Below are 23,043 nucleotides of genomic sequence, written 5' to 3' on the forward strand. Positions count from 1 at the left end.
AAGAGCATTGCCTACAGAAACTGTAATATCATCTACAGAAAAGGGAGGTGATAGCTGACGAGTGCTGTTCAAAAACCACTAAACAGCTGTGGTGGAAGAATCTTTCAGATCCTTTATTTTAGCAAAAGTCGCAATAACTCAAAGTAAAAAGAGTGTATTACATATAAAGATCATGCATTCATATGTTAACATTAGTGAAAGTACAAATGTGCTATGAGTGAAATTATTGATCGATACACATAATGGAATTGAATTTGGATGGAAGCCCAGTATTTATGCTAAGTGATGTTGTGACCTATCATTAGGCCCTGCAGTGCTACTGAGCCCTTTGACAGGTGACACTGTTCTCTAACCCTGTTCCAGGGCTGCACATAAGGGGGGGAAAGGGTAAGCTATCTGGGGGCCAGCTGCTAGGAGGGGCCTATGGAGGTCAGCAGTAATCATCCAAAACACAAGCAATGATAACTACATTTTATTTTAATAATAAAATGTTAAAAAAATATTCACCATTACTTAGTAGTAGTATTACTTAGTACACAACTGCTGCAAAAAAAACAAACAAAAACAAAATGTGGTGACTGGCCACATGACCAGGCATGTGCTGATCTTAGTAAAGCAGTTTGGGGGGGCCCTTCACTGGACCATTTCAGAGGCTCAGCGATTTCTGTGGGCAAGCCTGCCCTGACCCTGTCGACATTTACACTTTCCTTAAATCCTACTCTGTCCCAGGTAAATCGCAGATACTTGGTGAGTTATTCAGGCCTCATATGTTTTAACTGCTTGGGCTAACCTATAGTGGCTAATCCCTGAGTGTCATGAATCAGCAGTCCAGCCAGCATCACTGTTTATCTGGTTCCACTAGTCTTACAAAGAGCCACTAATTAGATAGATGGTAAATGGACTGCATTTATATCGCACTTTCCTGCTCTTAGCGATCACTCAATGTGCTTTACAACACAAGCATCATTCACCCATCCATACACTGGTGGTTGTGGCTATTATATGTGGTGCCAAGATAAATATTCAAATTCACACACCAATTCAGTACATTTTAACATGTAGACTGCAAAGGCCAGGGATTGAACCACAACCTTCTGATTGGTAGATGACCGCTCTACTTCCTGAGCCACAAATTAGCAGCCCCTTTGGAGTCAGAAACTTTTTCACACATGTAGTTTATCACTGACTTGTCTTACCAAAGAGAAAAGAAAATGTGTCCAGTATGAAACTGAGTGTAAGTATAAGATTGCAGTCAAGTCTACAGCTTCACAAGGTGTAACTGGTGTTTGGTTGAGTTGGGCCCACGACACAAAGAAAGCTCCACAGTGTGTTCCAGCCTCCCAGAAGCACCACGCTTGTTACCTGAACCCACACACTCCTCACAGCGCTCTGAAGTAAGTTAACACCGGCTTACACCACTCTCTAAGACACATGATACCTGTACTATGCTTTTCCTTGTCAGCCACCAAAGCGACCTTGTCATCAAGCAATGAGAGAGCCAACCTGACCAAGCACATGTGACAACCTTTACGTATTCAATTCAGTTCAATTTAATTTATTCTTCACATGAAATCATATGAATACATATGGATCCCTGTGGCTGAGGGTAGGAGCTCTTCCTGAGCCTCTCAGTGCTGGCCTGGTGTCACCGGTACTTTCTTCCTGACCTCAGCAGGGTGAAAAGGCAGTTATCAGTGTGGTTGGGATCTTAAATGATTCTCCTAGCCTTAATTTCACAGCAACTGGTGTAACCAAGGCAGGGTAAATCAGGGCCTATGTTCATCTGAACAAACCACTCTTTAAAGCGCCTCTCTGTTCTGTTTGGCGATGTTTTCGTACCAGGCAGTGACATTCTCTGTCAGGATGCTCTCAATGATGCTGGAGTAGAAATTCCTCTCAGGATGCTCTCAATGATGCTGGAGTAGAAATTCCTCGGCATTTGAGGGGATACCAGGAATTTCAGATTCAGTCTCTGCCTTGCCGTTCTCACCACTGAGTCAGTATGCAGCGCCCAGGTCGGGCCCTTCAAGTTGCTTGAAGCTGTCCACCCTCTCTGCCAAGGACCTGTTGATATTAAAGGGAGGTGTAATTCCTTCCCAAAGTCTGCTTACACCTCCTTAGTTTTGCTGATGTTAAAGGGAAATTTCGGTTTATTTCAACTTGTCTCCTATCGTCCTAAATTTGTTTCAAGTGATTAGTGACATAAAAATAATAGTTAGCATGTTAGCCGTTAGCCTAGATACAGCCGGGGCGCATAGTAGCGTCAGACCTGTTAAAACGTAAGTGAACAGGCAACCATCAAGTGCAAAGTTAGTCCACTAAACAAGCTTTTTTTCCACAAAGACCGCCTCATATCGTTAGGATAAATGTCAGAGAACATATAGAAAACGACATGTAAACGTGTTGTCTTACCTTACCGGTGTGGTGCCATGTTTGTTTACCATTTAGCTCTGCTTTCCAAAGCGCGGCCGAAATATCGCGAGAACAAGCAGCGATCTCATACCGCACCTGAAATCACGCGAGAACAAGCAGCAACAGCTGGAAGGCAGAACCGGACAGTAGCCTGTCGGTTGAAATAAACCAAAATTTCCCTTTAACATCAGCAAAACTAAGGAGGTGTAAGCAGACTTTGGGAAGGAATTACGCCTCCCTTTAATATCAACAGGTCCTTGGCAGAGAGGGTGGACAGCTTCAAGCACCTTGAAGGGCCTGACCTGGGCACTGCATACTGACTCAGTGGTGAGAACGGCAAGGCAGAGACTGAATCTGAAATTCCTGGTATCCCCTCAAATGCCGAGGAATTTCTACTCCAGCATCATTGAGAGCATCCTGACGGAGAATGTCACTGCCTGGTACGAAATATGAAATAAACTGAAATATCCCTTTAAGGAGTAGGTTGTTGTCCTGACACCAGTGGGTCAAATCCTCTGTTTTCTTTCAGGTAGGCCTTTTTATTGTTATTTGTGATCAGGCCCATCACAGCTGTGCATTTTTGATGATGGTATTGATGGCGGAATTAGCTACACAGTTGTGTCTGTTCAGCCATGAACTTTGCCATGGCAAAGCTAACTGGCATGCCACCATTGCAGAATTCAGCCAAACATGCCTCCTCAGCTACCTCGCAGAATTTTAATGGTGCTGGTTCAGCCAATTTGAACAATTTCATATATTGTTTGTTAGTTTAATCTGCCAAAATGCATCAGATTTTATAAGCAGACCACATGTAAATCCACAAAAAAACAGCAAATACTCAAGTATGTGTACCTTAGAATTACAGTTACACATTACAGTTACAAATACAGTAGTTACTTTTCACCATTGCCAAATATGTCACCAATATAAATCAGAACAGGGCATTTGCAGATTACCACTTTAATCTCAGCATCAGAAGCTCCTGCTCATGCCTTTCGATCCAGTGTTACCCAGGAGTGTGTAGGTGCTGTATCAAATTTTACCTTAAACCGCTCAGTCCTCTGTCCTCTGTGGTCACACTGCTATAAGTTATTCTGGGATCTAAATAGAGGCGCAATTAAATTCAAGAAGGCAGAAGCAAAGAGCACAGTATTACATTTCCATTCTTAAACAGCGACTGAAGATGAGGATGTGGATGAGGTCAGTGCCCTCGCCTCCTTCTCACCTCATCAACAAAGAATAAGTGTGTGATCATTTCTAATAACCGTCTTTGACCTTTTTAGTGCCAGCGATGCTCGGCTCAATAAGCAGCCTATAGCGGCTTATGCAGTACACCGAGAGGCCAGGAACTTTGTAATTACTCCTAATTTTATTTCCACAGTGGAAATGAGCAAAGAGTGAGTCGGTTAGGCAGTGTAAGTAGGTCAACAGCAGGCTTGCAAGCCGCCCTGCTTTGGTTGGCTCAGCCCCTGTCTGCCCAGAGGAGATGATAGCAGATGAGATGAGGGCAATATGCTTATCCCCACACCGTAAATAATGACCTACTAAAAATCCTTCAGCCACATGTCATAGGCCAGCAGGGTGAGTGAAGAGACATGCTGCCACAGGATGCTCTGAGACTGGAAGTCAGTTAGTAACTTCAGTAAGATTTCACTGCCTGCTAAGACCGCAGCGGATATCTCAATCAATGAAGCAACTGGAACATCCTGCATTGTTACCACAGTTGTATTACCCACATTTGTCAGACCATAAGTCTTGTATTTTTCTGAGCTGAGAGTGTGAAGCGAAGTGAGCCTGCATGGGTCAGATCCCATGTAGAAGACATCTATATTCTGCCATACAAGCGCCTCCTTTCATTTTGTCTTCTCCTCCAGGTGAAAGCTTGCAAGTAACAAGCGCAATAAACGTCGGTTTACACAAGAGCTCACTGTACTCCCACGCTGAACCAACCGCGGTGTTATAAAACTGACTTCTGCTGTGTGAGGTTGAAGTGCTCTAACTGTAGTGGGCCTCTGGAGTGGAGAGGAGAGCAGGATATGAAGAGTGTTCACTTACGGTTATTACAGTTATTATTTCAGGTTGCCTCCATTGCTGCTGCTGCTGCTCCCTGCCAGGATGCTGAATGAGTCAAAGAAGAACAGAAAATGGAGCATTGTTGTTCTTGATCACATGTTTACCTCAGGTTATATTCATCTAACAAAAGTAGGGATGTTTAAAACAGGTGCAGAGATTTGAGTTTTTGTCTGCTGTTGATCAAAGATTGAAGTCTTTCTGTTTCTACTGAGGCTCAGTGCATACAGGTTCTCGTAGTGGAAGCAAATAACCACTTATTACTGCTTTCTATCATAATATGCTGAACTTATGGATGCGCTGGTGGTTAACTGGATGACTGCCCATGCCTGGCAGGAAACCATACTGTGGTAAATGTGCAGATGCAGCTAATTGCAGAGAGTAACAAAAAATACTTGCTGGGATTTTTCCTAAGTAGCTAGAACATATAAACAAATTGCTCGATGATTTCCGAAGAACTGTTTACATGAATGCAGAAGTGGCCAGATAATGTGCAGCAAAGCATGTGATTAAGCACCAATGCAGACTCCTCACATCATTTACAATAAGTGGACAAACAGAAGATGAGAAACAGGAGCTTCCTTTCTTCTTTTCAAAATTTATAAATAATGAGAAGGCTTCAGCTCAAACAATCCCCATGAATGCTGCAAAACAATATTCAGCCCACTACTGTATCAACAGTAGTAGGAGATGAGGGAGACAAATGATGAAGTCATTTTTCACACTTTCACTACTGATGCAGTCACGGCTCTGTGGCTATCTAGGGCAGAGCTGCTGAATGGATTATCAAAGGTTTGTTCCTGCCCTTTAAAAGCAAACTACATTTTATTTGGAGTAGGTGAGTTCTCTGTGTGAGAGGTAACACGGAGCATGTGTAGTCTGATTGAGCTGTTATTCCAGTTATCTATATAATATTTAACTCCATGTTGTTGTGTTTGTGCGCTGAGAATAGACACAAAAAAGGGCAGTTTACCCTCCATAAAGCACATAAGACTTGGCTCAGCTCCCGACAGCCTAGCACTATGAGTTGGCTGTATAACAGAGCTTTATGTTGCATATGGGTGGGTAATATGGAGGAAACAGAAGGAAGCTTTCAGCAGATAATTTCAGCTGCTGTTCATTCAGCTTAACAGGAAACATTCTGGCACAATCAGTGCCATAATAATTGCTTGAATATGTTGCTTTGGTGGGAGGATGATAATGGTGAATCAAGCACATTGGTAGAGCAATTCTTGTTATGCTATGCAATCTGCCACACTCACTTTCCTTGTCTCCATTGCACCATCTAAACATTTTCAATAATCTGTTGTACAGACAGAATTCTCAGTGATTCAAAAAAGGAAATAAGATATATAGTATACTGCCTGGCAGGGTCTGAAATTAGCACCTGCCACCTGCCAAAGGGGGGTAAATTGTTGGCAGTGACAGGAAACATCATCAGGCCATCCGCCACTTTGGCGAACAGAGAAAATGAACAACAGAAAGACACTTTTGAAAGTCACTAGTAGCTGCTATCCCTTTCATGCAGGAATTATGCACTTCAGTCAAGATTTTTTTATTCCTCTTTAGGCATGAAAAATACTAACTTCATTTTTTAAAATCATGCATTTTCACAGAGTTTTTTTTAAAATGTCAACCCAAGTGGACAACATGCATTTACGTTTTTAACTGAAGAAATATGAACACAATGAACTTTGAAGAACTATAAAATATGTATTTTTAATGCTGTTAAACTAATGTGATCACACATTTTAACAAATTGTAATACTATTCAATGCAATGCAAAAGTGCTGAACCTCCTCACTCCTCAGCCCCAACCCCCAAGGTCAAAGGTTACAAAACATGTTTTTGTCCATAACTCCAGAATTATTACGCTAATTATGACAAAACTTCACACAAATGTCTAGCAGGACATAATGATGAAGTGATGACATTTTATATCCAAAAGGTCAAAGGTCAACTTCACTGTGACATCATAATGCTCTGCATAAAAAAACCTTTCTGGCCATTATTCATCGTCATGATTTAAAAAAAACTTGCTTGTTAATTTTAGATTCTGCTGCCTGGCTTTAAACTTAAGCGAGTTCAGCTCAGGACACACAGTCATGCACTCGTGTTTTTCCAAACATTCCACATACCTTTTTTTAGAACATAAACTATTGATAACAATTATGCCAAAAAAAGCTGTTTGCACAGGAAAAATGCCTGCTATTTTGTTAAACTGCACATGGTGAATAAGACTTAGAGCCTACAGACCGACCATGCCAGCTGCTCTTTGAAGCTGTACTCAAGCATATCTGTGCTTTAAACAAGTACAGTATTTATCATGATCCCCATATTGATTAACAAATTACGTTGACCTTACAGTGGTAGAGGAGGAAATCACCAAAGTTATCATCACTACGTTGTTTTAACCAGCTCTATAATTGTTAAGGGAAAAACATCGGAGAACATTCTTCCCAGAAAAATGTTAAAAACAAATAGTGTGAGGAATACGGGAAAGTTGAGGGTTTAATTGAACAAAATAAATGAAGCAGTCTTGGTATAAGATGGGTCTCTTCTCTAAAGACTGCAGGTATGCATTTTAATTAGACTCAAGACACACACTTGTGTATTGTAGACACATCCTTCATCCAGGATATGGCCAAACCGCACACCCTAGCCCATCCACTATGCTTGTCTCGCTACTCCCTCACTACTATTGCTCAACAAACTGTTTTCTGTTTTCTTTACAATGGTGGAACAAGCTCCCCATTCACTTCTGAACAGCAGAAACTTTTCACATCTTCTGTCGCAGACTGAAAACCCATCTGTTTAGACTGCACCTTGGCCCATAAAATCAAAAATCAAACAGAAAAATCTTTTTCTGTCTCTTATTGTACATGGTTGAATGCACTTATTGTGAGATGCTTTCAGTAAAAGCATCAGCTAGATAAAGGGTTATGGGGCAATTGTTATATACATATTATATATGACCTGTAGTACCTTCCTATAATCATAAAGGAAACATGCTCAATGTACACTTATGCGTACAATTTCATTTCCTCTAAATGATTAAAACAATACCAAATAACAATAAAAATACAACAACAACAAAAAAAGAACAAAAATGCAAGTTAATGAGTCTGAAAATAACCTGCAGGCCAACTGCAGTGAATCTGAAACTGAGATACAAAAAAACAACAGAGACTTAATGACCTTGTTTGTCTCCTCTGGACAGATCCTGCTGGAGCCGACGGTGATCCAGGACGTCCTGTCGGCAGGCAGCCACCTTCAGCTGCTGGAGCTCCTCAGCCTCTGCTCCCACTACCTCATCCAGGTACACACACCCACACACACACTGTCCTCTTGTGTGTGAGCTGAAGACATAATAAGATGAATCAGAGGAAGAATCTCTTCACACACAGAGTTCCCATAAGGTTAATGGAAATTCTGTGATATCGTGGAGTTTTGAGAGGTGGGTTCCACTTACAAACAGTCGGCTGATTTGATCCTGTCTGCTGGGAATATCAAGAAAATGTACAAATGGGCCACTTAACTTGAAGTGCAGTAGCTTTAATATTATGTCTTATTTCACACAGGTATTGCATTAGTATCAGAATCCTATTCTCAGCTGCACTGAAGAGGCGGAGCAGGGGGGCTTTGAATCTTTTAGGTTTATAAAATATCTTTAACTTTATCATTCAGATAATAATTTATGCCCATGTTGTTTATCCTAATATTATACTATATCCTATTCCCTAAAGAAATAATCGAGTAAATGTTTTTCTATTGGCCTTATATTAAATTCAGAATATTTAAAGCCACTTTTACTTGACATTGTTGGGTTTTCCTTGATTTGCAATTGGAACAGCACAGATTATTATGGGATGGATTCAAATGTAGCAGATTTGTCAGTTTAACACTCAGTCTGCTAATGCTGTTTGCACCAAAATCCTACCCTACTACCTATGTTTCGTAACTTAAAAGGAGTAAAATCAGACAATTTTTGCCTCTCTTTAGGCGGCAGGAGTGAAAATTAGTCATCCTAAACATTAGTTGTGTTATGGTTTGAGAATGATGAAGACAGCTGGAGAACACTCAGATACAAAAACGGATATAGGCTCTACAGGGTGACTTTGTCCTTTGCAGTTATCATGTTTTTCTTCAGATGATGTACAGAATTGTCTTATCTCAAATGGCTTGAATCATAGTGCATATGGCTGCCATAAATGGGGAAAAAAATCTTGGGGTGGGGAGGCATGTCTCCCTGACCCCCTCTTAGGTTTGGGCAGGGTTTTCAGGTTTTAAGTGCTGTCGTTGTGATGGAAAATTATGTATTGTACTTTTACATTGGGATTATGGTGAATACACTGTTTCTGGCTGCTTCACTTTTGTTAAAAAAAATCCTGACATGGCCTTGTCACAGACCATAAACTGTAGTCTCCAAAACCCAGATCATAACCATGATAGTGATGTATAAATGGGCGTTTCTAATAATCTTCTCATGATCTTATGATTATCCCTAATTACTGTAGAAAAACAGTGAAGAAACAAGTGATGCTTGTGCTGACCACAGCTACAGTTACATTAACAATGGAACAGTTCATCATTGGGGAAATACACTCATTAATATGAATCTAGAGCCAGGAGACATTTAGCTTATCTTAGCATGGACTTGAAACAGGAAAACAGCTAGCCTGGCACTTTCCAAAAGTAACAAAATCCACCTACCAGCACCTCTAAAGCTCACTTATTAACATGTTTTAACTCATTTGTTTTATCCATACAAAAACGGAAGTGCAAAAACAACAAGCTGGATTAAGAAGGTGTTTTCATATAGCTTAAACAAAAAAATATAGTGATTTTCAGTGGTGGTAGTAAGTGGATTTTTTACCTGTACACAGAGCCCGACAAGCTGTTGCTGCTTCCAGTCTTTATGCTAAGGTAACTGTCATCCGGCTCTAGCTTCATATTTAGCCTATAGATATGAGAGAGTGGTATGGAACTTCTCATCTAATTCACGGGTAGAAAGCAAATAGGTGTATCTCCCAAAATGTCAAACTATTCCTTCAAGCTGACGTCACTGCAAAGTTTGATGTGAAAAGTCATTCATGTCCGAAGAAAACACTGTCATTTTACTATGAATTTTAAAATTTAACAATGTCCCATCAACTGCGGTCTAGTTTTGATGTGAGGTTAAAGCTCAGAGTCAGATGGAGACTTGGGCACTTGAGCCAGAACAGATTCAGGGTGCTGCTCAGGGACACTTGGGTGGGGTGGATGCTTGTCAGCTAAGGTGCCTGAGTCCAGATCTCTTCAAGAACTAGGCCACCCAGTCACTTGATTTATGTATTTTATCCCAGAGCCTAAGATGGATCTGTTGGAATAGAGGCAAAGTCAGCCTACTGTCCTCTGGGTACGCAGCCAAAAGCTGCTGCAGATAAAGACAAATCAGGCTGAGGTTGTTGCAGAGCAGAACCACTCTGAGGCTTTTGATACACCGTTGTATGTTTCCCTGGAATTCAGTGCATTTTGCTGTGGTTTTAGAATCACTGAATTACATACATATACATACTCCACAGTACTAAATACATCTGCTATTTCATCTTGTGCATCTTGAATCCCTGCCACCAGACTGTAATCTTTTTATTCTGTGTTTTCCCATCCAAGTCCTCACAGTTACATCACAGTTGTCAGCTTAGCTCAAATGTGCCATCTGGTGGTTGCTGAAGCTTCAGTTCCATTGGTTTGTAGTAACCAGTCCATACCTCACTATTGGCAAAACAGCAAACTCCTGAATAATGTCATTGATTTACCTGTTTAATCATCTCCTTACCTGCTGACACCGCTGTTTGCAGAGCACATGTAAGCTCACTGTTTTATGTGGTATGTGGTGTGAGTGGATGGTAAAGCCACACCAATAACATTGATTTCCCGATACACACTGCACCAGTTGATTGAAAATCAGATATATCAGCCAGTCAGGATCATCTGCCTCTCATATGATGGATACAGATGTGCAGGATTCAGTTAATTGAAAATTGAATGACTGATCAATGCTACTCTAGCTGTGTATGGTGCTTTATCTGAAATGATTTTAACGACATGTTTTGACTGAATGTGAAATAGTTACTGTTGTTATTTGTGTAATCATCATTCTAATATTTAATAAAGACCATAAATCTTTTTTTTTTAATCCTATGATTTTTTTAAAAATAAAATACACACTATGTAGTTTTTTTCTGTAAAACAGTAGAATTAGTAATGAAATGAAATGAATTTTTGTGTGAAATATCTATTTTTAAAAAACCCTGAGTGGTTGATCCATAGATAAACAGATATTTATCAGTCATCTTAAGTGCTATATTGTAGGCAACTGGACTTGCTTGAGTTTCTCGGAGACTTTTCACCTCTCATCTCTCATCTAAGAAGCTTCTTCAGTTCTTGGATGAGAAGTGAAACATCTTCAAGAAAGTCAAGATTACCATGACCTAGATGACTTAGAATCTTCACCAACATATTTATCAGTCCTTTCAGAAATTCACTGTGTACCATAACACCACCACCAACCAAAAAAACCCCTACATATAATTAAAGTGCTCTACATATCAAAAGGTGCAGCATCCTCTCACACATACGTTCAGTTACTACTTCCACAGTTTGTTCAACAGTGCATTACCTGTGAGCACAAATGATCTGTGATCCTGGTTTGTTTGGAGGGACGGCACCCTATATGCTCAATCTGATGGTAACAGCTTGTATACTCTAAATAGGGAATGAAGGTGTTTCATTGTTACAGGTTGAGCTGATGCATGTTTGTACTGTATGTGCTGAAGGACAGCCAGAAGATGGCACTCTTATTCCACTACTTGGGCCTCATTTTCTTTTATTTATCCCCTTTCCTCTTCTTTATTTTTATCTGTCTGTCTCTGCATTTTGCATCTCTAATGTTATCCTTTAACTATGAAATTAAAATCAGCCCACAGTTAATGTATGCATTCTGTCTGTATAGCTTACACATGTATCTACAGTATGTACCAGGGATGAACATATATGTTCAACTGCTCCAGCTGCGAGTTAAAAAAATAAAAACAAAACACCTATAATTTAGTAACATATTCCTATAGAATTACAGCCTGAATTAAGTCTTACATGAGTATATTTTTGACAAAATATGCTTCTTTCCAGATTATAATATCTGGTGATGTCATCTTTTGCTGTTTGTAAGTACAAAGAAAAACATTTTTTTGGTGAATATCTGCATTCATTTGTATGTTTATGTATTCACCCTGCAGGAACTGAGCAGTGTGAACTACCTGGAGCTGTACCGCGTGGCCGACCTGTTCCACCTCCCCGCCTTAGAGGAGGCCGTGGTGGGCTTCCTGGTGGAGCATCTGTCTGAGCTGAGCCAGAGCAGGCAGGATGAGGCCCTGCAGCTGCCCTACCGCCTCCTCAGGGAGGTGCTGAAGAGCGACCGCCTCACCTCTCTGAGCGAGGAGGAGATATGGAAGGTACTGAAAGTGTGTGTGTGAGTGTGTGTGTGTGTGTGTGTAAGTGGTCATGGAAGTAGAGGTAAGGGATGTGGGATTGAAGTGATAGTGTTATGGTCATATTTTGAAAGATACAGTGAGAAACGGTTGTCTCAGCTTGTGAATGGGAACGGATTGCATCTTGGTGCCGAAATATTCTGGTCATAACACACACACAAAGATAGAAATGCATGACACAATGCACAGCACACACAGAGACTAATAAAGAACAAATTAAACACTGCCAGCTGCATCTCACACTGTTTGTTTGTATTAATGAGGATATGCATTAGGAAGGATTGTTTTTGTCCTCATGTGATGGACACATGTGTGATGTGCATCAGTCCATGCATCTATATGAGCGTGCATGGGCGTGTGCATGTCTCATGAACTGCCGGGACTGAGTGAAGCGGCAGTGCTAGGGTGGAGACTTACTGTTTTGACTGTTCATTTGCACCAATCAGCCTCCCCCCTTCCGCTCTCCCCCTCCGATCTCTCTCCCTCTCTGTCTTTCTCCCCTTCTCTTCTCTGATTAGGCCCACCGCGGCTCCATCAGGGCCCCAATCCCCCAGCTGTCACTCGGCCGCCCGTCTGATTGAAAACAATCAGGCCTCTGATGGCACAATTACCCTGACCCTTTAGCCAGCCGCCGCCGCCATAATCAGCCTCTGATTAGGCTGCTTTGGGCCTCCTTCACTTCGCCCAGAAGGTTAATTTGGGCATCAGACGGAAGCGAACGGCAAGCGGGGGCCGTCGTCCGAAATGGTGGGGGGGTTGAGGGGGGTGTGCACGCCAGTGCCGGACCGATATAGCTTGGCAGTCAATCATCGTCACTCAGAGTTTTCTTAGAGTCTCTCACGCTCTGGAAATCACATTTTCTCTGGCTTTGTTTTTTTTCCTCTCTCGTCTTTCTTGCCATCCTTTGCTCTGCCTTTCTGTAGCTTTTCCCCTCCCTTTACCTCTCACTATCTCTTCCCCTCACTCTCTCTCCCTGTCTTTTGTAGTCTAACTCTCCCTATCACACACACACACACACACACACACACACACAAGCACACACATGCTCTCGTACTTTCTCTTTCAGTGCGTAGGGGAAGGAGGGAGAAGGAGTTGATTTATTCTGTGCCCTGAGGAAGTTGCGTGATGCAGCGTGACCTTCACAGTCAGCTGCCGTAGTGCACACGCTCACACACACTCAGAAACACACACACATACTGTCACTTCAGAGCAATGAGGAGGAGAGAGGCGGGGTGAGCGATAGAGAAAGGGAGGTAGAGACAGGAGAGTGGCACAGATACCACAAAAAGATGATCCTGACTTGCATGTTTGTTGCATATTCACACCTTTAGATTGGATTGAAGAGGAAATTAAGGAAAATCTGTTTGGTGCACACTGAGTATTTGTCTATACTTCATACACCAAGCTCTGTTTGGATGTCTGGTGTGATGCTGTTAATTTTGTCGGATTTGTCCATCAGCATCCATGTCTGAAAACAATATGTCACCAGCCTCCACGACCCCAAAACTTGACTTCATTGTGCTGTACCATGTTCTTCATCTCTGCACAGATGACGTTAAAAACCGCTTTGTTTACCCGATAATGGTATCAGTGATCTCCACTCATCTCGCCCACACTCGCACCTCATCGCAACTAAATAACCTTCCACTGCTCTCAAGTTCAATTAAATTCTCTGCAACCCAGTTCGCCTGCATTAAACAAAGGAAGGTGCCTGTGGATATTTACAGTCTGCTTATTGAATGCTGCTGATTAAATACTTGTGTGAGTGAGTGTTGGGAGGTATGGGTGCAGCGCTGGCTTGCCTAAGTCTTGCCATAATAGCCTATAGGTTTCTAGAACAATAATTCTGATTAGCAACATATAACATATTTTCCCTGATCTCTCATTAATTTCAGACCGACTTCATACTCTCTCTTACTTCCTTTTACTTTCCTCTTGCATCCTTTTTTCCTTCCCTCTTTGTCTCTGATCCACTTAACCTCTTGTCTTGCCCCATCCTAACCTCATCCTTCTTCCCACCCCCTCTTTCAAAGGACTGCATCAAATTGTACATTCAAAATTGTATAAGTACTTTCCAAATTTCTTGCAAACAGCAAAATGGTGAACATTGTCACTCCTTTTTTTTAACTAAAGGTCTGCAGTGCTAAGCAAACATTTATCATTACCACTTAATGAGTGGACCGAGCCCTACGTGTGATACTGAATTTTAGTTAAGATAACTTTATATGAAACATTTAACTTTATTTTATTTGTGTGAAGGTGGGAACGAGTGTTCAAACAGTCCATAACTCACACAGTTCTTATCTCTGTATTTGATCTGTCTCTAGCTGGTCGTTCTGTGGCTGGAACACGACTGTCGCTACCAGTACACTGAGGATCTACTCCAACACGTCCGCTATGGCCTGATGGACGTCTCCACACTACACCACCTTGCCCGTAGCCATGCTCTGGTCCAGTCCAGTCCAACTGCTGCCGCCTTTGTGGAGGAGGCCCTGGACTACCACCATGCCACCTTCGCCCAGCCCCTCCGTCAGTCAGCCCGCACCAGGCCTCGCTTTCAGTCTCTCACCCTTTACATAGCTGGCGGGCGAAAGAGGGAGGTGAGCAGAGTCAGGGAGCTGCGGTACTTCAACCCGGCTGCGCAAGAGCATGTACGTGTTGCAGGTGGGTCGAACTGGAGCGAGCTGGCGCCCATGCCCACTGGGCGCAGCCACCACTGTGTGGCCGTAATGGGGAACTTCCTATTTGTTGTGGGTGGGGAGGTGGAGCATGCGACTGGGAGGACGTGCGCTGTGAGGACTGCTTGTCGATACGACCCCAGGGGAAACTGTTGGACTGAGATTGCCCCCATGAAGGCCTGCAGAGAACACTTTGTCCTGGGTGTGCTGGGTCAGTACCTGTACGCAGTCGGGGGCAGGAACGAGCTGAGGCAGGTGCTGCCCTCTGTGGAGCGCTACTGTCCCAAGAGGAACAAATGGATGTTTGTCCAACCCTTCGACCGCTCACTGTCCTGCCACGCCGGCTGTGTGGCTGACAACCTGCTCTGGGTCTCAGGTATACACTGATAAACAGGACAGACTCAAGATACTTACACACTGTCACATATGCATTACATTTGCCTTGATTCGACACATTAAAGTGGAAATAGACATGTTTTGTGCTTTAACTTATCATTATTAAGTAAATGTTAATGGCACAATGTAATAGCTTTAGAATAATGACACTATCAGCATTTAAATTGGTTTCCTATAGGCCTCACCTTCACTATGCAATTCTGTCAATCACTGGGTACGATCTCCTGGGAAAACAAAGGCCCTGATTTATGGTGCAAAGGAAGTGCACCAACCAATGCGCAACCAAAACATAAACAGGATAGTGATTTTGTTTTCCCCAGTAGCTATCAGTATCTAACCCTAGAGGGCTTTCTTTCCACAATCAGGGTGCAGGCTGCAAGTGGCTGGTAGATTTGCTTCACTCACAAGCCAAAAAACCCCCCAATGATAATCTTTTAAGTGTGCAGTAGAATTTGAACATTCATTAGCCATAATATCAGTGGAGAAAAAAGATAATTTCATGTCAGGCTGACATCAGAGACGGCGATGTTATCACGTCACCGTTGTGCAGTTTCTTGCATGTAAAAAACATAGAATAAAAGGTTTATTTTTCTTTACACCTACTAAAGAATTTCCATCTGCTTTCATGTCAACCTCACAGACTAAATGAATAAAGTCACTCTTTTACTCCTAATGTTTCTTCTACTTCCCCTCCCCCCTGGCGCTAACCCCTGCGGCAGTTTTTGTTTGTTGGAAGCAATACCCAAATTATGTTGTTACTCAATATAAAGTTATGACGATTTCACTTTACCTCTTCAGTGAACATGCTTCTTTCTTCTCTCCTGTTTCCAAATTGGTGTTCATTATTTCTTCACAGAGATTTGGAAACAAATGCAGTGCGCCCTGTGTTGTTGGTAGTTGATAGTCTCTGTGGAAAACTGAAAGTGATCCAGTTGTCTTTCGGCCAATTGCGCCAACAATAATATCACTTGGAAATGCTAGGGGAAAGTTGTCCACTTTGATATACATGAACAGACACACTCTTGACGTGTTGTTCAGATATACACTTCTTTATGCACATTTGTACCAAAATCTTTTGCTCTCTGATTCATGTTACAGGTGGGGTGACGAACACAGCTCAGTACCAGAATCGACTGATGGTGTATGACCCAGAACAGGTAACTGTGTAGTGATCTAGATCTCGTCCTTTAAGTGCTTATGGGAAGTGTGAAAGGTTTTCTTGTGACGGACCCATCAGTTCCTTGGAATTTCTTAGCATCGTGTAGCTAATTTTTTGGTTTTATGGCCTGCAGTTTTACTGTTTTGGTTCAGTCTCACTGCTCTCATCAGCACTGTTTCCAGCAGCAAGCAGCTGTATTTTTAACCCAGTGTACACAACAAGACCAGCATCCAAAGACAGACACACAAAGTTAGCAGTTAGCTGGTGTGAAGCATTTTAGCAACTAAAGAGATTAATATTTTCGGCAAGAGTTGGTAGAGACCAAAGCAGAGCCAAAAAAGAGTGGATATTAGACTTAACATGTGCCAGTTAGCCAGAAACATGACTTTAAATGAATGTGTGTAGCATGTCTGCTGGATGTGTATAGATAACTGTCTGCTAACACATTTGCTATATTAGCCAGCCATATGGAAACAAGTCAGTTTTGTGTTTACAGCTCATCATGCTGCCACAAAGTGACCCAAGAAATCAACTGATAAAGGCTGCTTTCCATGCAGCCGTCGGGTTTCATCCAGCTCTATAAAAAATGGGTCAAAACTCCAGCAACACTTATGGTGTGAAGAACAATTATACCATCAGACCAACTTGTTTCAGCCTGTGGCCTTTATCAGGGTCTAAAATCAGCAGTAGGACAGCACTCCACTTAAATTGTTTCTTCATGCAGTCCACACACGTTTCGAGCAGTGTGCAAACTGGCAACAGTCTCACCAGTCATCAGGGTCCGCCACAAATGTGTTGGTCCGATGTTCTCCATACTACAAGTGTTGCTATAGTTCTGATCCTTTAAGACTGCTTCTCCATGCACCTTGCAAGTTGGTGAATTTGTGCCAGAAACTCCCACGCTATTTCAGTTGTGCGCAGTCAGTCGTCAGACTCGCTTACTCCTGAGTTGTGTTGCCCGTCATGTCACAAATTATAAGTAATGTATTTTATTTACATAATACTGTAACTTGTGTGTCTCCATAGTGCAGTTGGCTGCTTTTTCTGTTGACTGTGCGCACAAAGCTGTTCACTGTAAATGATATTGCATGCCTGTCTGTCCTGGAAGAAGTATCTGTCCTCTGTCTATCCCCCTTGTTTCTCCACTGATAAATGTTTTCCTCCTGACCTCAATAAGGGTGTAAGGATAGAGGGTGTCACTATAGTGTTCACATTGTAAAACCAAATGTAGAATCAAATGTACAGAATTTACAAATTTACAATTTACAACCAGCCATTGCTGAGACAAATTTGTAAATTTGATTTATATAACCAAACATTAGCACAACATGACAGTAAGTGTTCACTGTGCATTCATTTTTGTCAAAGTAATATTATTGTTGGGAGGCGATGCAGAGCATGCATTAAAAAAAATCTGCGCTTAAACAGCATTAGGATAGCAATAATGGCTTTTTTCAGAAAATGAATGCAGACATTATGTTCGCTGTGATGGATTGCACAACAGGCAGGTGTCAGGAGCCTGCTAATTGATTTTTACACCATATGGAAATGAATGTACACCTATGGCATCGTGGAAAACTACATAAAAAATGTGAAACTCTACAGCTTATTTTAGAATTTAATCCACAGGTAAGTATTGTATTTGTGATTTGTAGTGAATTATTCATGTTACAAAAAATATCAGTGCTGCTCCTTTAATGTAAATCCTCCCAGTATTGCCTCTACAAGGTTACAACCTTTTTATCTTATATACAAAGCGAACACTCATATATATACATACATTTGTGTTGTTGGTCTTTAATGCATCATGGATGAGAATGAATTTGATTAAGTATCATTTCTGTATTTGCAGTACTCACAGCTAACTGTAGTGGAATGTAGGAAGCTGCCGTTTGTGTTTGTCTAAGTATATGAGCCAGCTGTTAAAGAGGGCCGGATCTCGGTGAGGCTGTATATAGTATGGAGGTATGCAGTGTGTATATGTGTAAGGTGCATATCCATATGGGTCCGTGTTTGTACACGTTGGCGTGGAAGCGAGGGAACGAAGAAGCAGGCGAAAAAGAGAGGGAGAGAGTCTCATTTGTATTCACCATGAATCTACGTTCACCTGCCAGAGCAACAGCAACCCCCCACCCACTCTACCCTCAACAGATGGCCACCCGTCAGCTCCCAGCAGACGCACACACACACATATTCACTCCTCATTCTCTGCCTCAATCAAACACACACACACATACACACACACTGACACAAAATAAGCTTCGACACACTTAGTGAAATGAGCAGGGATCCTCGGTGTAAAATGGAGTGGCTGAAACATATGATTAGAAATAGGGAGGGAAGTCATTAGTACAAACCAGAGCTCCAGTGTCACGTTATTTATCTTAGCACTGAGCATACATCAATTACCCATGCATGGATATGCTTAAATATTAATCTTCTTATTCATCCTCCTTCCCTTCCCACCCTCTCTGTTTCTCTCTCCCTCCCTCTTCATACCACATCTCACCTCCTTCTCATCTGCATCAAATCATTTTCTTCCTTCTTTCTTCCCCTCCATCTGCTTCCCCCCTAATCCTTTCTCCAACCACCTCCACCTCCTTTCTCAGGACCAGTGGTTGGCCCGCAGTCCCATGTTGCAGAGGCGAGTTTACCACGTCATGGCGGCGGTGAGGAGGCAGCTCTACGTGCTCGGCGGGAACGACCTGGACTACAACAACGATCGCATACTAGTCCGCCACATCGACTCCTACAACATGGACCTGGACCAGTGGACACGCTGCTCCTTCAGCCTCCTCACGGGTGGGCAAAGTGAACAAACCACACATGTGACCGTGCATACACTAACAGATTTATACTTGAGATGAGACAGTAACCAATTGGTCAACACTCTGATCAGCAAAACTGTGTTCTTTCCTTTCAGTGTTGCTATAGACAGAAACATAGGAGGACATCACACTGAAAAAATGCTGTAAAATAGCCGGCTACGCATTTATAGGAAGTCTGACATACACTTATTCTCCTTGCTGAGAGTTAGATGAGAAGATTGATACCACTCTCATGTGTGTACACTAAATATAAAGCTACAGTCAGGAGACAGCTATGTTAGCTCAAACACTGGCTGTTTACCCTTGTTTCTATCATCATCTGTGAATAAATGTATTTCCCAAAATATTGTACTATTGCTTTAACTGTGGGAGCAACAGTAAACAATCCCATTTAATTGAGACCCTACACACACACTGCCAGAAAACCAGTTAACACACAGGAATCCGTTGAGACAGGAAGTAACAAAAATGGTTGATTTTTGTCACCACATGAAACATTTTGTAAAGTCTCACATTATGTAAATTATGGGTATTGCAGTCCTTGAAATTCAAAGTCATATGTCACTGCTATCAGGGGATAATAACAGGTGAAATTGCCCAGTGTGGCTGCTTAACTTTATTGAACATCTTCAGCTCTGGAGCCAACCTTTTCAGTTTTAGTAGAGATATTTCTAAGCACCTGTAAGTAATTTTTTCATATGAACAACGGATCATATGACCGCTTGTATGTGAGAGGAGTCGTTTGTAGTGATAAACTCACCGAGCATTATGACTCTGCAGTTTAGCTCAGCTTTAAAGCTACAGTTGGTCATTTTTATAAGAATAATCTTTTGCCAAACTTTTTCATTTCACATCTAAACAGTACACTAAAATATGTTTCTGAAAACACTGATGCACCACAAAGCGCCACAGGAAGTCAACTCTTCCCTCAGTGTCAGACGCTCTGAGTCAATAGACTGACATTTGGACTTTTCAATTGTGCAATCATTTTTTAACCTTTTGAATGTGTCTCGTCAACATACAATCCACATAACTGTACATATTTCTCATGTTTACTCTAATTCTATTGTTGTTTTATTCTACTGATGTATGTATTGTAGTTACATTTCATACTTACAGCCTCAGCACAGTGATGATATATATTTTATTTCAATATTTTAATTTATATCTTAAGTACGAGTGTTAAACACGGTAACATAATGTACATTTTTTTTTGTTTTAATGCACATTTCATTTCTGCTTTAATTTATTTCATTGCTTTATATTTACACACTTTTATTTCATTATTCTCTTATTCTTACTTCTTAAAATTCTCTATTCCTTACATTGGAGCAGCTTAACGAATCATAATTTCCCTTCGGGGATCTATAAAGTATTTCTGACTCTGATTTCTGATTCTGAAGTGAGAAATAGGCAATGCAGTAACAGAAGCTTGATTTGCAATTTGATTGCAGTTCACAAACAATGATTGATATAGTTGACAGCTGCATTAAAGACTCCTCGCCTCTGACTGGTTGTTTTCCTTCAGGCATTTCTAGCAAATACCATCAGAGGCAATAAGGCAAAGGGACGTGACTTTTTTCACAGATTATCTGTCTCATATTCAACTGTGTGGAATGGATATAGTGACAGTGTCAGCAAATATGTCAAAAAATTATTTTTATAAAAGTTACCAACAGGATCTTTCAGAATGTCCTTCCGCTCATTGTTTAGATTTTATGCCTCCTAATATTTCTAGTTTTGGTTTTGGTCTCATCCGGCAGCTGAAGAAGAAGCTCTCGTTGTGACTATTCAAACTTCACTATGTAAGCAACGTGAACATTATGGAGCATTTAGCAGCTGGAGGGCCAGATATTCCCCTCAGGAGTTAGTGGAAAGCAAAACGGAGTGAATATTGGATTGACATTCCTCAGGTGGTCAACTTTTCTATCAAAAGCCCTGAAAACATACTTTGCATTGTCAATTCAACCTGATTAAAGTGAGTTTCTGAGTGTTAAGCTGTATCAAGTTTAAACTTGATTGTAGCTTTATGTAGACATAAATATTTAATGTTACAGAGAAATAAGTCTTTGGGGCTTTAATGCTAATTTATCTCAAACGCAGTACATTTTGAATCCCAATGATATACTGTATGTGCCTCATAGGTTGAGTGAAGCTCTCTGCTTCTCTCATTAGATAAAAACACAACACATATTGCCTCCCTGCTGGTTGTGAGTGGGCGGTAGGATGATATACATGAAAACACATATATCCCTACTTTGGACCCGTGGGCATGCTGCATCTATAGCCTCCAGGCTGGTGGAGGTGGGATGGAGTACCACCTCCACCAGCCTCAAGGCACTAGAGGTGCAATCTATCATGCGTATATACTGTAGGAAGTGGTCATATTCTCCCATTGCACGCTCTTCAGTGAAAGCTTACAGGGTTTAAAGTTCAGGTGACTTTACTATTTCTCCCTCCTTCTCTGCTCCTGTATGACTTTCCTCTTTTGTTCCGTCCTCCTGTGATATCTGTGAAAGTTTAAGACAAAGTCACAGGAAAGAGAACAGGAGCTCAATCTCGGCTCTGTATACACTCCCGCCCTTGCCCCATCTTTCTCCATTTATCTCTCTCTCTCTCTCTGCCTCCCGAGGGACATAGAAGTCACACTGTCAGAATGCCCTCTGCTTGGCACAGTGAAGCATTGTGTCGGCTCTGTCGTCCTCAGGTCAAAACGAGTCCGGAGTAGCCGTCCACGATGACAGGATCTATGTGGTTGGAGGATACTCCATTTGGACCAATGAACCTCTGGCATGCATTCAGGTGAGAGATGACATTAGATTTATCCTAATAACAGTTGTGACACTATCAGTTTATTAGGTAAATTAATCTGAATTAAGCTTTTCTATTGATGATATGCTGTTCATACAGTGAAGTGAAACAGCAGCACACTAAATGTTGTCTGTTTGTGAGCAAGATTGTGGAAAACCCACTGGCCTGATTTTTTTTTTATAAGATATTTTTTTGGGCATTTTTGCCTTTATTGGACAGGACAGGTAAGTGTGAAGGAGGGAGAGAGAGGGGGGATGACATGCAGCAAAGGGCCACAGGCTGGATTCAAACCTGGGCCGCTGCAGCAAAAGCCTTGTACATGGGGCGCCTGCTTTAACCACTAAGTCACCGACACCCCCTGACCTGATTTTTAAGAAACCTGGTGGAAGGTTGGACCGTGGACCAAGGAAGAACCCATTACATTTTGAGTGGATCCTAATCAAGGGGCGGATACATAAATCATTTGTCATTTTGTTAACATTGTGATAGGGCATTTAGCTTTTATGGAATAAATGACATGCATCTCAATATCCAGTAGGTGGGTAAGTTTAATAGTGATAAAACATAGCCAATTGTAGAAGTATGATAACTCTGTATCATAATCCGAGTGGCTTTCACATTAAGTTTTAAAACTTTATTCAGAAAAGAAAACACAAGAAGCACTAGAGGACAGTTATTAAAGGAATACTTCAGCCCTTAAATGACTATTTGTCTATCAGTAACTCACCCCATGTTATGTTGAATTTGTAAAGAGAACTCTGTTTTTATTGCAAGCCTCCACAGTAAATGAAGGATCTTAAATGAGGAACATTCTTGATGAACTGGTGTAAAAGGGGTCCTTGTTTAAAAACAGAAAAACTATATCAGAACATCTGTTTACAAACTCTCACACAACTCGTGCAGTATAATCCAAGTCTCATGTATCCAGCTGTATACTCAGTACTTCCCAGACAGACCTTTCTGATAGGGAACTGAGCTATAAGGGAAACCTATCTATGCTCACTTCAAAGCCAGACTCTATTGACAAAAATAGTAATTTGCCCTCACTGAACACGGGAGCTGCTGGTCTACCACTTCCTCAGTCGGCTAGGTTGTTTGTTTTATTGTGAAACTTTGCTGAATCTGAACTAACCTTTGAAACACTAAAGTCACACAATAAC

At 41.5% G+C, this 23,043-nt stretch overlaps 1 protein-coding gene across 3 annotated transcripts in view; it reads left to right on the forward strand.

Annotated features, from left to right (window-relative positions):
• Positions 1 to 23,043, forward strand: part of klhl32 (kelch-like family member 32) — a 38,905-nt gene that overhangs the window by 13,176 nt on the left and 2,686 nt on the right. For all 3 annotated transcript variants that reach the window (XM_050047749.1, XM_050047751.1, XM_050047752.1), the window contains exons 5-10: positions 7,703 to 7,801; positions 11,760 to 11,975; positions 14,339 to 15,065; positions 16,184 to 16,242; positions 18,854 to 19,046; positions 21,780 to 21,874. In XM_050047749.1, coding sequence (XP_049903706.1) covers positions 7,703 to 7,801; positions 11,760 to 11,975; positions 14,339 to 15,065; positions 16,184 to 16,242; positions 18,854 to 19,046; positions 21,780 to 21,874 — 1,389 coding nt within the window. The remainder of the gene's footprint in view (positions 1 to 7,702; positions 7,802 to 11,759; positions 11,976 to 14,338; positions 15,066 to 16,183; positions 16,243 to 18,853; positions 19,047 to 21,779; positions 21,875 to 23,043) is intronic.

The sequence above is a fragment of the Epinephelus moara genome, chromosome 6, assembly GCF_006386435.1.
Source record: "Epinephelus moara isolate mb chromosome 6, YSFRI_EMoa_1.0, whole genome shotgun sequence".
Classification (NCBI taxonomy): Eukaryota; Metazoa; Chordata; class Actinopteri; order Perciformes; family Serranidae; genus Epinephelus; species Epinephelus moara.